This window comes from Rattus norvegicus, chromosome 19 (genome assembly GCF_021556685.1).
Source record: "Rattus norvegicus strain SHRSP/BbbUtx chromosome 19, alternate assembly SHRSP_T2T, whole genome shotgun sequence".
Lineage (NCBI taxonomy): Eukaryota > Metazoa > Chordata > Mammalia > Rodentia > Muridae > Rattus > Rattus norvegicus.
The window spans coordinates 53220044-53235000 of NC_141552.1; the positions used below are offsets into that span (position 1 = coordinate 53220044).

Here is a 14957-nt window from a genome sequence, read left to right on the forward strand (position 1 = left end):
TACACAGAGAAACCAACAAAACACAGAGCGAACAAACAAATTAATGTGGGAAGGGCCAGGTCACTGTGGGTGGTGTCACCCCTGGGCAGGTGCTCCTGGGCTGTGTGAGAACTACAGCTGAACAAGCTATAAAAAGCAGCCTAGCAACTCTGCTTCAGTTCCTGCCTCCGGTTCCTGCCTTCAGTTCCCTCGCCTCGAGTTCCTGTCATGACTTCCCTCAACTGTAACATACAATCCAAACAAACTATTTCCTCCCCAAGTCGATTTTAGTTGTGGTGTTTATCACAGTAAAGCAAACTGGGATAGTAAATGAAAGTCATAGTGTTTTGAAGTCTCTTTTTTTAAGTTCCTGGGTGTGCAAGTGTGTGTGTGGTTGTGTGTGTGTGGTTGTGTGTGTGTGGTTGTGTGTGGTTGTGTGTGTGTGTGTGTGTGTGTGTGTGTGTCCCTGTGTCAATGGAGCCAGAGGACAACCTCAAGTGTCATCTTCAGAAACGCCATCCACTACATTCTAGACAGGCTCTCTGATTGGTCTGGAGTAGCTAACCACAACCCCACAGGGATCCTCCCGTCTGTCTCCCTTGTGATGCAGTCTTGAGCACCCGCCATTTTGACACAGGTTCTGGGGTTACTCGCAGGTCCTTGTGCTTGCAAGGCAAGTGCTTTGCCAACTGGGCCCTCACCACCAGAGCCTCCTTTCTGTTTTGGGGCTTAGCCTCAAACTCAGCATATCCAAGGATCCTGTTGTGTTCCTCCGGCCATGAGGCACATGCCAGTGAAATCTTGGGGTGGGGTGTCCTGAACCCCAGTCACATAGCCTCGGTGCCCTCCCGTCCCTATGGAAAGCCCACCCTTTGTCACAGAGAAACATTGCCCGAGACAAGAAATGGGTAAGCGTCCACGGCAGGACATTTCCACTTTATTCTCTGTAAACTCTTCTTTGGTAAACGAGAAGACAGGGAAACCCCAAAATAAAAGGAACACACAAGTCAAGAACACAAGAAGAGGGCAATGACCCTCCACAGTAGCTCTGAGAAGACAGTTATATCATTAGCAAGCCGGTGGACAGAACCTGGAATTGCGGGGGTCAGTGGGGGGCCTGGGGAGAAGGAGGCTGGTGCAGCAAGAGGAAGGAGTGCACTCTGTTGGACTCGGAAGCCTAAATCATACAGCGAAGGAGCTCATGCATCACAGCAAAGAGACTAGGGAAGCCCCACCTGTGCCCCTACCCACCAACCGTGTGACCCACCCACCACAGGCACAGCTGTCTGTCAGGCCAGGGTTGGGCTGGTGCAGCTCAAAGGAATGCTACCAGCCACCCTCTTTCCATCTCTCCTTTCCTGCCCCACAGGCTGGTGTGTGCAGGTTGCAGGGGTGGAGAGGTCTGGGAAGGAGTTTCAAGAGAGTCAGGGCAGTGGGGGGCAGGGTTTAGGGGAGGTGCAGAAGCAGCCCCTGTCCCTTCACCCCTTTACATGGGGGGCTCACTGCAAAGCACAATCTCCAGGTCCTTTCTGTAGAGTTTCCCTGCCTCGGCCAAGGACATGACGCTCTTCCTGTAGGTGGTGAGCTGCTGGATATTCATCTCCTAGGAGGGAGAAGGAGGTGAGGGTGGGCTTAGCTCATGGCCTGGCCCAAAAGAGTCTCCTGCCCCAACACAATCATGAACACACTGAAGGAACCTTCCTTTCAACCGATCCTAAGGTAAGGAGTCTAGATGGACAAAAGGCATGGGTTTTACAGTCAGGTAGAGCTGGGTTAAAATCCTCTCACTGGCTGGTTGAATCATTTTGAGGAAAGCAGTCAACTTTTCTGGGGCTCAGCAGCCTTAGCTGAAAATGGGAGCATCGATAACCCTTGTTTCATGGAGGCGTGGTGGTGGCCATCGGTCTAAAGATTCGGGACTACTGTGTTGACAGTTGTGGTCTTTATAAGACTCAAATCTACTCCTCCACCTTTCAAGAACTCCATCTCCTCCTCTTCCTCCTCCCTCTTCCTCTTCCTCCTCCCCTCCTCCTCCCCTCCCCTCCTCTTCTCCCTCCTCCCCTCTCTCCTCCTCTTCCTCCTCCCCCCTTCCTCCTCCTCTTCCTCTTCCCTCCCTCCTCCTTTTCTTCCTCCTCCCCCTCCCCTCCTCTTCTCCCTCCTCTCCTCCTCCTCTTCCTCCTCCCCCTCCCCTCCTCCTCTTCTTCTTCCCCCTCCCCCTCCTCCTCCTCTTCCTCCCCCTCTACTTCTTCTTGTGATAAACATTGATAGATATCTAAAAATATGCTTCCCCTTTCAGGTTGATGGTTCCTTATCTCAATTACTCCAATGAGAAAACAGAGGCTAAAGGCTAAGCCACTTAAAGGATTACCTCATCAAAAATATCTTCTGTCCCCAGAGCCCCAAACTTCCCCTAGTTACCTGGCCCACCTTTTCCCCCCAGGGCCCAACTGTCAAATGTTTTTCTTAATACAGTTTGGAGACAACCTCTCAAACCAGTCATTCTTAGGTTTATGTCAGGGTCCCCACCCAAAGGCATTTTGCAAACATTGAGGAACATCTTTCCTAATGTTGTAACATTCCTGAAAAGGTCGTATAATTTGTACACACTGGGGAAGGATATGAGCCTAACTGTGCACCATTCACATGTAACCAAGGAAAAGACTTCCTTTGGTGGGGAGAGTGTCATATCAACCCCAAGCTTGAAAAAAATTTCTAGGGGGAAGTGTGGCAGAGAAAGCCTAATTTTATATTTTGGAATTCTGTTCAAAACTTGGGAAAGGCCTTAGGGATCTACCAAAGCCTTAGAGACGTTGGGAACTACTGATGTCCAGTTCCATCAGCCCATCCCTTCAGGAGCCTCCAGTAATAATCTGCTTAGAAACCTGGACTCTTTTCATTTGCTGATTCACTCTCTTAATGCCCACGTGTCAAGTCTGGAGCCTGGCACATGTGGAAGGCTCCCATGTAAAGAGCCTTGTAAAAACCCTGTTCCTCAACCTTCAGGGTTACCTCCGAATCCTAGCCCTTGCCTTTGTATGCACATCCCAGGGCTGACCTGCACAGCTCTAGTCTCTGTTCTTCATATCAACTAAGAAAGAGCCCAGTGAGTTGATGACCAGGACATGCAGGTCACTCTGGTTTAGTGTATGCATGTGTGCAGACATAACCAACTCCAAGTGTTAGGCACAGCCTTATAAAGACTAATTATGCCTCACTCATGCAATGCAAGTCAGTGATGATTTTCCTTTCAGCTCCCTAATATTCATTTGAGCACACATGGCTATATAAATGATTCTCTGTTGGGATACAGTGTCAGGAAAAAGGTTTACTGAGTTCTAATACTGGCTCTGCCAAAGGCTTTCTTCTTCCTAGGAACTGTTTGAATCCTTATCAATTACTCCCAGACCCATCTTATCCGAAGCACAGGTTAGGTAACATTAAAATGTAAATGTAGGTTCTAATCAATGAAGGCTGATACTCAGGGTGAAGCCAGGAAGACCAGAAAGTCCTGGAAAAGAGAGACAAATGGACCCAGAGGCTGCAGCGATTTTTTTTTTCTCCTGAAATTGAGCATTAAATTTAGTTCTTCTTTGGCAGCCAAGGCGGTTAGACAGCTCTAGAAGTCACAGAGCATTTGCTATTTAATTAAAGAAAGCAGCAGTCATTTTCTCAGTGAAAGCTATCTTCTGGCAGGTGAAGGAAGACAGCTGCAAATGCTGTCTTCTGGTCGCCATCCTACTGAGGGTACTGAGGTGTGTGTGTGTGTGTGTGTGTGTGTGTGTGTGTGTGTGTGTGTGTGTGTTCGTGCATGCACGCACACTCATGCATGTGGAAGGGAGGACATTCCCAAGAAGCAGTACCTGGCACAAAATTGCTGGTTTTCTTGGCCTTTGAAAGAAACAGGTTCACCAATGATTCCCTTCCAGCCTCTTCCCCAGCCCTAGATTCTTCAGTTAATGGATTTGGAACAATCTTTACCCCTCTCGGCTCCTACCCTCCCAAATCTCTCTTTGTGTTAAAAGTCTTTCATGAGGACCACTTGGCAGGCACACCTCTGGAATGGGCTATATCAACATCACCTTATCCACCGCCTTTCACAACAGCCAACACAAGGCGGCGTGGGTGGACAGGACGGTTTACACAGGAAGGCGACTGCCATTCAGCTCTGAAAGGAGAATTCCATCATGCTCTAACATGGATGAGCCTTGAGTTCAGCATGCCGAGAGAAATTAACCAACCATGAAGTGGTCACGTAATTCCCCTTCTACACGGCACCTGAAGTAGTGAATTTACAGATGCAAGGTTGCAGAACAAGAAGATGGGCGAGCTGGGATGGAGGGTATTAGGTTTCAGCTTCTCAGGGCAAGACTTGTGGAGATGGCGGTGCTTACACAGTGTGATGAATATGTTCCACACCCCTAGGGCATATTCTTTTACAATGACACATTTTGTTATGCGTATTTCAAGTCAACTCATAAAAGACACCCACCCCACAAATTGCAACTGTGTTGTCGTTGCAGATCGGGGGGAAAAAAGAATCCATTCCCCCTCTTTTTCTCTTTGAGTGTGCTCACCTCTCCCAGCCCGGAGACCCTAACCCACTCCTGGGCTCAACCCTCACCTTCTTGTTCTTCTCATACAGATCCTTCAGGAGGGCGTCCAGCTCGTTCTCATCGATGTAGCCGCTTCCATCCTGAAGGTGGCAGCAGAGAGTCGTCAGCGCAGTGCTCTTGAATTCAGACCCCAGTCATCCTGACCAGAGCTCTTTAAACCACCTAATTTCAAGAGCTCTGGTGTGTGTGTGTGTGTGTGTGTGTGTGTGTGTGTGTGTGTGTGTGTGTGTGTGTGTGAGAGAGAGAGAGAGAGAGAGAGAGAGAGAGAGAGAGAGAGAGAGAGAGAGAGAGTGTTGTGGACACGAGATGTGTATGTATGTTTGTGAGTATGTGTGTATATGAGTGTGTATGTATGTGTGTGAGACTGTGTGTGCCTGTGTGTGCAAGACAGTTTATGTATATGTCTGTGTATGTGTATGTGTGAGTATGAGAGAGTGTGTGTAAATATATATATGGGAGTGTGTGAGTTGTGTATGTGAGAATGTATATGTATGCATGTTTGTGAGTGTGGGTGTATGTTTAAGTATATTATGTGTGTGTCAGTGTGTATGCATGTGTGTGTATGCATGTGTGTATATGTGTGTGTATTGAGTGTATGTATGTGTATGAGTATATGTGAGTGTGTATGTGTATGTAAGATTTGTGTGTGAATATGAGTGTGTATGCATGTGTGTGTATGTGTGAGTGTGAGTATGTATATGTATGTGTGTGAGTGTATACGTGTGTGTTAGTTGTGTGAGTGTGTGAATGTATGAGTGTGTATGAGAATTTGTATGTATGTGTATGAGTGTGAGTGAGTATGTAATATTTGTGTGTATGAGTGTGTACGCATGTGTGAGTGTATGTGTGAGTGTGTGTGTGTATGTATGTGAGAGAGTATATGTATTTGTGTGTGTGTGTATGTATGTGTGTGAGTGCACCTATGTATGTGCATGTGTGCTTAGAAGGAAGATCTAACCTTTCCATTTCTGTGCAAAGAGAAGTGTTCAGACCATAGTAGGACAGAATAGTGCACTTAATTCTGTCGACAGCAGTGAATACCGGACATTCCAGTACAAATTGGCTTCCTTCCTGTGCTGTTTCTTATTTGCATTACAAACATAAATGAGGTTGCAGAAGCTTGGTGGTAACTGAGTATAGCTGTTAGGTCCACCTCCAGCCCTTTCATTATAAAGGAGACCGTCTGAGCCACACAGGCAGGGGACAGCTAAGACTGGGGTGGGGCTGGGATATGAGTCTCACTTCCAAAGACCCAGAAAACAAGTGACTGAGCTGTGTGTGGCACTATAAAGAACCATAAGCCAGTTGTCCCCCCACTCCAGAGGCCAAGACCAGAGGGTGAAGAATTTGATAGCATCTAAGGCTGCATAGCAAGACCTGTCTCAAAACCGAAACCAAAGAAAGGAAGGAAGGAAGGGAGGGAAGGAGGGAGGGAGGGAAGGAAAGGAAGGAAGGAAGGGAGGGAGGGAGGGAGGGAGGGAAAAGAAGGAAGGAAGGGAAAGAAAGAAGGAAAGAAAACCAAACAAAAGACCGTTCCTACTGCTGTATCATGACCCGGCTCCATCATGTACACTTATGTCTCTGAGCAAAACCTGTGGGCCTCTGTAGGTCAGGAATCAAAGATCACCATTTGTTTTCTCACACAGCAGAAGAAAGAAACTGCAGGCCCTGGGTGCCCCTTCTGGAAAGCTGGCCTCTTCCTACAGACCAAGCAACTCTGGCCATTGTCACCACAGGTGACAGGGCTCCTTCCTTCCCACCACACTGTTCCCTCTCACCTTGTCATAGAATGTGAAGATGGCATTGAACTCTTCTGAGGTCAGCTTCATACCCTGGAAAGGCCAAAGAGTTAAAGAAATGAAGCCCCAAAGTATAAATGAGGGGGAGAGAGGGTAAATGTGTAAGGAACCGTATAAGTCTGCATGACTTTCGGTGGGTACATGCGTGCGTGTGTGTGTGTGTGTATGCCTGTGTGTGTGTGTGTGTGTGTGTGTGTGTGTGTGTGTGTGTGTGCGCAGAGGCTGAAGCTCCATGAGATGAGGGGGTATGGAGAGAGCCAAAAGAAAGCAAAGCGACGTTTGTACCTGAAATTTCAGCAGGAAGTTTTCTTGTACAGGCAAGAGTCTGGAAAGAAAATATTAGAACAGAGATAAGAGGATATGCCATGGGTCTAGAGGAAGCATCTGTAGCTATGGAAACAATCGCTGAGCACTTTAAAAACAGGAGTTGGTTGGAATGTTTAAAAAAAAAAAAAAGAAATGGACAAAGTGTGGCAGCAAGGTTTGCCATTCCCGGAGCGGGCACGAAGGCAGTGGGGAGGGTGAGGGAGCCTGACACACTGGGAGTCGGGGGTGGGGGTGAGGGTGGGGGTTCCAGTTCCAGTCGCTTTTGTCTTGGACTCAGATGGGGACAGCAGCACAGGAGCCTGCCTGTTCAAAGTGACACCAGGGGCAGTACATACCTAGACATCTCTGAGAGACCCAATTTGCCGTCTCCATTTAAGTCAAACATGCGTAGCTGTTGGGAACAGAAAGGCAGCTGGGTTATCTGAACTTCTCATCTAAGGGCCTCTACCTGCCCTGGGGTCATCTGAAGCTATGGGACCAGCCTGGTCTCAGTCAGTCACTGGGGGGGAGACTGTGGCGATTCAATACGTCTGGGATGGTGAGACACGACAGCCATCACTGAAGGCCCACCCTCTTGAGGTTCATCTTCTCCTGGAGCTTTATTGGTTCCCATGGAAATGGAGAACCCCCTCCAACCCCAATATCACCATGGCAGTAAGTTCAGCCTCCAGGGAGGTATGGCTCTGTGAACTTTAACTGGCTATCATGAGACACTTGACATATGCCTGAAGCATCAGCAGAGAAAGGACCCTGCACATTAGAAGCCTCGGGGCTCAGGACCCATGCACGCCCCGCAGCACTAGGAGAGGTGGCGACAGCACTTACTATGGTTTGGGTGTACTCCTGGAGCTTAGGTTCATCATAGGGACGGTTGGCCTTCTTCAGGAGGTCGGACAGAAATCCCTGGAACACCAAAGCCCCATCTTGCTCACCACCCCGGCCACAGCCACCCATTCATTTACTTATTATTTTAGAACATCAAAGGTGATCTTTAAGCTCTACCAAGTTCACAGCTTACACTCCTCTAACTTTCCTAACCTCTCAACATCTGTGGTGTGACCATCAAGGCCTTTGGGTGGCTTCTGGGTACACACAACACTGCACACAGAATAGATGGTAGAGACTGACTTTGACTCCCTTCTCAGAACTCCGTAAAGGGCCCAGCTATGCCCAAGGGTCACTGGTTTCCCAGAGGAATTGGGGTAGATGTCTAAGTTAGCCAATCTTCTGGAGTTTCCTCAAGAGCACCTATATTGGACCCTAGGGTGCCAAGAAGTGCGCTTTGGCTGAATGCCTGGTCCTGTAGCTCCCTATTGCTGGCACGGGATTTCTTCAAAGAAGTCCAGTGTCTGTGCCAGGATCAACTAAGGAGACCACAACCCCATGTTCCTCATTCAACATCCCTTCCCTCCCTGGTTCTTTTGACCCACCAAGTCTCTGGCCTCTAATTCTCTATCCCCCCATGATGTATTCATTTATACAATCAAAGTTATCTTTAAGCTCTACCAATTACACAGCTTACATTTCTCTTACTTCCCTAACCTCTTAACATCTGTGGTATGACCACAAAGGCCTTCGGGTGGCTCTTGGGTACTATAACTTGCCCTCCTCGGTGCCATCCCTAGGACCCATCGTACCTTGAGCTCATTTGCTTCGATGTAGCCACTTCTGTCTGTGTCATACTTCCGCCAAGCCTGCAATGGCAATGCCAATCTATTCATAAAAGCATAGCAAATCCTGCCACCCCCCTCCAAGTCCTCTTTTATGGGACAGTAGGGTCTCGGTATCAGGGATGTTAGAGAGTCTTCATGAGACAATGGCTTAGCCAGTCCCTTTAGTGTCACAAAGGAGGAAACAAGGTTACACAGAAGAGGAGAAAAACCACCTGGCAAAAGCCTCTTACTTTAATTTGCTCTAGGCTTAGGTCCTCTTTTGTATTTATTATTTGCTTCATATGTTGAGGGAAGTATGGTGTGCTCACCACTGCACACCTATGGAAGCCAGGGAACAACTTGTAGAAGCTGTTTTCTCCATTCAACATGTGGGCTTTGGGGTTTGAACTCAGGTTGTTGGACTTGACAGCAATCACCCTCACCCACTGAGCCAGCCCGATGGCTCCCAGGTCCTCTTATGGTTCATCCTGTAAAGTAGGGTTGACTTTTTCTAAGTGCTAACCAGGCAGTTTTGATCAGGGATCAAGCAAGGGCCTGATAGATCTTGGGTTTGCTTTGGGCGTGAGATTTCCTTTTATTGATGAGGCAGGGATAGGAGGCAAACTCAAGAGGGAGCAGGAACAGGCCTGGTTACTGTTTACTGTTCTCACTCTGCCATCTTCCCATAAAGATGTATTTGACAGACATGTTCAATGGTCAAGCAGAATTAGCAGTGCAACTGGTTATTTTAGACTGTCACCAAAACACTACTCCCTTGCCTTTCCTATAAAATCAATCTCTCTCTCTCTCTCTCTCTCTCTCTCTCTCTCTCTCTCTCTCTCTCTCTCTTCCCTCCCTCTCCCCAATCACCTATCTTCTGCTCTCACATGATTCAAGTGAGATTGAGCCCCACCTCCAGAATAACCGTGTGACCTAGGCCTACACCCACTCCCAGCCCTGGGCTCTGATCTGAGTCTTTTATTTGGTGAGGGATTAGAGCTCAGGGCTGAGCTTGCTGACCACAACAGCTGCATCCTTCCAAGGGGCAGTTTCAACTGGATGGTATAAGCGTCTCGCCACCATGGAGATGGGGTCTCTTCCAGCTCCAGTGGAGCCTTCAAGGACTCTGGCTCAGCTGGCATCCCAATAGGGTCCATACGATGCTCTGGACAGAGCCACCAGGTAAGTGGTTTCAACCATAGGCATTATTGGATAACACGTTTTATTTCTTTAAGGTATTAAATGTGGTGGATAATTTGTCTCAGAGCAGCAGATGACTTAAATGTCCTGAGAATCTGTGGGCCCATGTATAAAGGCTCTGAAACCATCGGGTGGGAGATGGATCTTCCTGGGTCTGTGGCAAAGAGTCCCAGAGAACCTGGCTCCCCTCTTTGTACTATATTTGTGTTTTGTTTTTTAATTTCTTTCAAATTTGTTCCTTTGACTTTTCTGTCTACCACTCCTGGCTCCAAAGCCACGCTTGCGTCACACTGGGTTTCCTGAGAGGGAAAAACAAAGTCAAATTTCTTCCCTGAATTCCTGAATTTCCCTCCAGCACATGCTACCTCTGTATGAGTGCCTCTTGTGTGGCAAGAGCGTTAGAACTCGTGGACAATTTAAGGTCATCACACGCGCGCACACGCCCTACAACATTTGGTCTTGGTTTTTCTTAGAGTTATGAAACACAAGCAAACCCATACTCTAGACAGCTTGGTCCATTTCTCCCCGCAGGGCAAAGCATCCAGAAGCTACTCTAGCCATAATCCTGCAGCAGGTCTGACCGCACACATATATACATTTACTCTATGCTGGCTCTGTGCGCTAAGCTCTCATCTTCCTTTCCCTTCTACCAAGGTGTCCTTATTCTCTTCTCATTCTAGGAAAAAAGTGAAAGAGACCCAGGCTATGCAGAATCAAAAAAAAAAAAAAAAAGTCCTGAGGTATTCCTAAAATTAGATGTTAAATGTTGTGCTCAGCAGGATAAAGTCTAGGGGAGAACACAAGCCTTTCAGGGCTTCTGAGGGACCATTTCATGTTTGCAGATGCTAAGAATGGAATGAATGGCTAACCCCAGGAAGGGGGTGATCCTGGAGGGGGCGGGATCCCAGGAGGTGTGTGTGAGTCTGTGCTTGCTCTGCAGATGTGCATAGGTTTAGAAAGTTATTATCATGCAAGGGTATAGCATCATGTCAACCATGTGGATAGAAACTCCATCGAGACACACACACACACACACACACACACACACACACACACACACACACACGCGCGCGCGCGCGCGCGCGCATGAGCAATTCCTGACCCTTGAAAGCGTTATGCATCTCACTTCCAGACCAGTGATGGTGTAAGGACCAATCTCTTCATCTCTACAAGAAAGGAAGGGCTAGGCACAGTCCTCTCTTTCTTTCCCCCTCTCCTTTTATCTTCAGTTCTTTCCTTCCCCTCCTCCTTCTCCTTCCTTTCTCCCCTTGGCCCTTCCTGCATTTCCTTCTGTGTTAGGGAGAGAAGCCAGGGCCTTGCACATGCTAGACAAGAATTCCACCACTTAGCCACACCTTCCTTCAGCCCACATCCATTTTCTATAGACACTAACTAACTAACTAACTAACTAACTAACTAACTAACTAAAATAACCCTAGGGATGTACCGCTTTTCTTTGACACAGGCAAAAGAACTAAGGACAGGATTCAGCACATCAATTACAGACTTGTAGAATCTTGCCATCTCAGAAAAACCCGAGAAAATCCTTTAAATCGCCATAAAATTAAACCCATATCTGATGTTTAGGCAAACTGCACTGAAAGGAATGCGTCTTCCAGCTTGAAAACTGGTTCTTTCCCACCAGGGGATCTTGTTGAGCCCGAGTCCTAATTCCGTGTGGCTTGGAGTCTACAAGGGCCCAGGTGACATCTCTGTCGCATAGACCACGCCTCAAGTAGTAGAGCCTTGTGGGGTCTAGCACCTCCCAGGGACTCTCTGCGGATGTTAGGGCAAGCCTTTGCTGAATACAGGAAGAAGCTAGGTCTCCATGTGCAGAGAGAAGGCTCACCTCCATAAACTCAGCGCTGGAGCCCACGTGCTGCCTGAAGCACAAAAGGAAATTCTCTTCGGTTGGCAGGATCTGCGCCAGCTGGGAGACACAGAAAACCGCATCAGTGTGAGAGGGGGAGGCTCGGGGAACAGAGCCGGCTTTCCCACAGGAAGGATGGAAAATGGCCAGTAGACAAGCGGTATGGAAATCGCATTTTGCTCTGTTTCATTTCCCTCCTTGAGCACAGAGGCTGGCGGCCCTTCAAAGGGGTAGAAAGTTCTGAGAAGTGAGAGGCCTGGGATGCTCTGCTCTACCCCCAGGAAAGGAGAGCCTTTACCATTTGGGATGCTGCTCTATTGATTGCAAAATAAGACTTTAACAACTTCATTCTCAGAAACCGCAAATACCCACCATGCATCCAACAGCGCTGGCAGCCCACCTAACTGCTCTGCATCCCCGGGTTAAGGCAAATTCTAATTAGTTTAACCAACCCCTCCCTCAAATGAGACTATCCCATTCCCCTCACCAGTGATTGGCTTTGGAATAGGCATGTGACCCATGCTGACCAATGACTCATGAGAGGCGGGCTACTGTGGCTTGTGGGGCAAACTTCCTCGCATTTAAAGAGGGGCACACTCTGCAAACGAACACGCAACCGCGTGTCTGAATGTGATTTCTGAAGTGTTTGTAGTCCTCTGGTTGCAAGATTGAGGAGGACAATGGTGTTTTGTTGTTGTTTTGTTTTTGTTTAAAAACAGGGCCAAAAGAAGAGACGAGAGGCAGAGCTGGAACCAACCTTGACCACGAACTCGTTCTTTAGTAGAGTGTCTCGACTTAAAAGAGGAATAAGTGAACCACAGCCAAGTGCCACACAAGACCGAAGGCGTGTTTGTCAAGTTCTAGTGACTCATGGCTCCGCCCCTTCTGGGGTTTATTTCCAGTATCTGCTCCCCTGTTAACAGTGGCAGTGTTGAAGAGAGTGTTGTAGGCAGAGACACCACGGCCCATAAACCCTGAAATATTTCTATCCGGTTTAATAAAGAAGATGTCTTGTGATCCTGAGACGTGGACACGTATTTTATGTCTAGCCTTTGAAGTTGATTTGCCGTGCCATTCCTCAGTGGCCTGAGGGGAACTGTCAGCTGGATACAACTTCCCCGGCAGGTGAACTACCCTCAGCTAAACTAGAGCAGCCCTACTGGGGAAGGTCTATGGTTCCCTCAATTCTTGGAAAGAGCAGCCTGTACCCATTGACTTACTCATATGGGCCTCCAGGCGAAACAGAGCGTTCTATCGGAGAAAGGCCAAGGCAGAGAAGGTCTCCCAGCCTTCCCATCTCTCTGCCCTTTGCAAACAATCCTCTCTTCCTCTCTGATCTCTGCAGCATGCCACACCCCTGGGATTACTGTCTCAAGCTTCGTTTCTAGAGCTTCTGGTCTATCACTAGCATTTGAACCAATATATCCTAGGAGATCGAGGCCGATTTATGGGCTACCACTACCATTCCTGGCCTCTTGACCACAGGTAAAAAACTGATGATCACAGTTGACATACATGTTTATGTATAAGTCTGTATATATGTGTGGGAGTGCACATTTGTATATGTAGGCACATAGATATTACATGGTCTGTAGGTCGTGTATGTAAATTATCTACGTAAAGTAAATATTTTCATTTTTGGATGCATTTAGGTGGGGTATGCATACTCCTATTAACTAGTCCTAAGCTTGGCTTATCACACATTTGCAGCAACTGTTGGATCCTGACCCCTAGCATTTAGAGACCAGACCCTAGACCATTGTTTATTGCTCGCTCTTTCCTTGGGTGACACACAGAGAAAGCCCCCCATTCTTTCTGTTTGGTTGGCTCAAGTGCTCAGGTAGGGATGTTTCATGCTGTGTCTGAGCATGGGAAGGGGGATGGGCACAAGGACTAAAGCCTCAGCCGGCCCCTTGGCTCTCCTCAGCCACGCCCCCTGGCTCTTCTCAGCCACGCCCCTGGCTCTTCTCAGCCACGCCCCCTGACTCTCCTCGGCCCCTCAACTCTCTGTAAACCACCCCCGCCCCGCACCCCCATCTTGGCTCTCACCTCTGCCATCTCAATTTTCCCATCTGAGTTCTTATCATACTTCTGCATGAACTCCTTCATCTTCTCTCCAAAATTGTCGCTCTTGGACATCTGCAGACAGAGAAATGAAGCCGATCTTGCTGCCATGTTTTGTAGAATTGAGGATCTCAGTGAGGCGGGCTAGACATCATTTCGTGTCCTGAACACATTACCAAGGGGACACAGGACACCTGGGCATGTTCGGTACCATGTGATTAGATGCACCCTTTGAATTTGAGATGGGTCGATCCACAGTTCCCCAAGGGATTCGGCCTTATTCCCACCACTCCGATGTGAGTTACAGCTCCTAGCGCAACCCAACACCACCCATCACTCCACAACAGGTTCCGACCACTTTCACCAATACAAAATGAGCCACTCATTTGTCTCTTCTCAGACACGCTTGCGATTCTGCAGTACTCTTATCTGATTTCATGCTAGAAAGATTGTGAAGGCACCGCACAGCTGAGGGGAGGTTTAAATCCTCCACTCAACTATTCTAAGCATAGAAAAATAGATTACTTATTAAGAGTCCCTTTAGCCCGTTACCCCTCAACCTAAACACAGTGGGCTCTTGTTAGTCTGGAACCTTCCCCTGGTTTGGGATGTGGCTGAGTCGTTACCTGCACCAAGGAGCGCTTCCTTATTCTCAGTCAGCGCTGCAGCCCCAGCCCCACCCCCATGCACATCTACTCTTCTGTTTCTTGCCTGGGCCCCTTTCTCTGAGGTTTCACACTTCTCAGGATGGGCCCAAGAGAAATTCTACATATTCTGAGAGCTTTTTCTGGATTCCTCTATATCACCTTTGGCCTTTGAAACTGGTCTCAATTACCATTTATTGTCAGTCATTATATATCCATATTTATAAATATGCAAGGTTTGATGCCAACTACTTATCGTAAATATGGGCAACCTAACAGAGGTTTACCACGGTCCCCAGTGGGCAAGTCATCCTTGCATCTCACACGTAAATGGACTCCATGATGCAGTGACTTTCTTCGAGGTCACCCAGGTAAATATAGCTAGAGATTGAAAGCCTTGCTCCCACTCCCAAAATCCACATGGCCGATGCTCTGGGAACCGGTCCTAGATGACAGCAATTGGGATTGCTATGGACAGACTTGTCAGTCACCCTCACGGCAGCTGAGGGAGTGAATGACTAAGAGGTTGGTTGGATTTGAAACTCTCGGCTAAACACATTCTTCTGTGTAGCTCATGATCCCAAAGTCAGTTTTCAAAGCTGGGATTTCTGTATCCTGGGCTCATACCTTCCTAGAAACGAGGGCTGATGAGAGATCTGTTGGCAAACATGTCCCTGCACCGCCGCCAGCTCTCTTACACCCATGGCTTCTGCATGTTTCTCACTAGGGAGCATAGAGCCAGGAGCTCATGCTTAACTGATTTCTCTTAAGAACAGAACCCAGAAATTTTACTAATAGGCGGTGAGAGG

The 14957-nt window shown here is 48.0% G+C and overlaps 1 protein-coding gene across 1 annotated transcript in view; it reads right to left on the reverse strand.

Annotated features, from left to right (window-relative positions):
- Positions 1-896: 896 nt before the first annotated feature.
- The window catches only part of Calb2 (calbindin 2), a 27042-nt gene continuing 12981 nt past the window's right edge, over positions 897-14957 (reverse strand). Inside the window, 9 exon segments of the mRNA NM_053988.2 lie at positions 897-1582; positions 4601-4672; positions 6371-6424; positions 6677-6716; positions 7054-7109; positions 7544-7621; positions 8356-8412; positions 11420-11500; positions 13490-13579. Coding sequence (NP_446440.1) covers positions 1466-1582; positions 4601-4672; positions 6371-6424; positions 6677-6716; positions 7054-7109; positions 7544-7621; positions 8356-8412; positions 11420-11500; positions 13490-13579 — 645 coding nt within the window. The 3' untranslated portion in view covers positions 897-1465.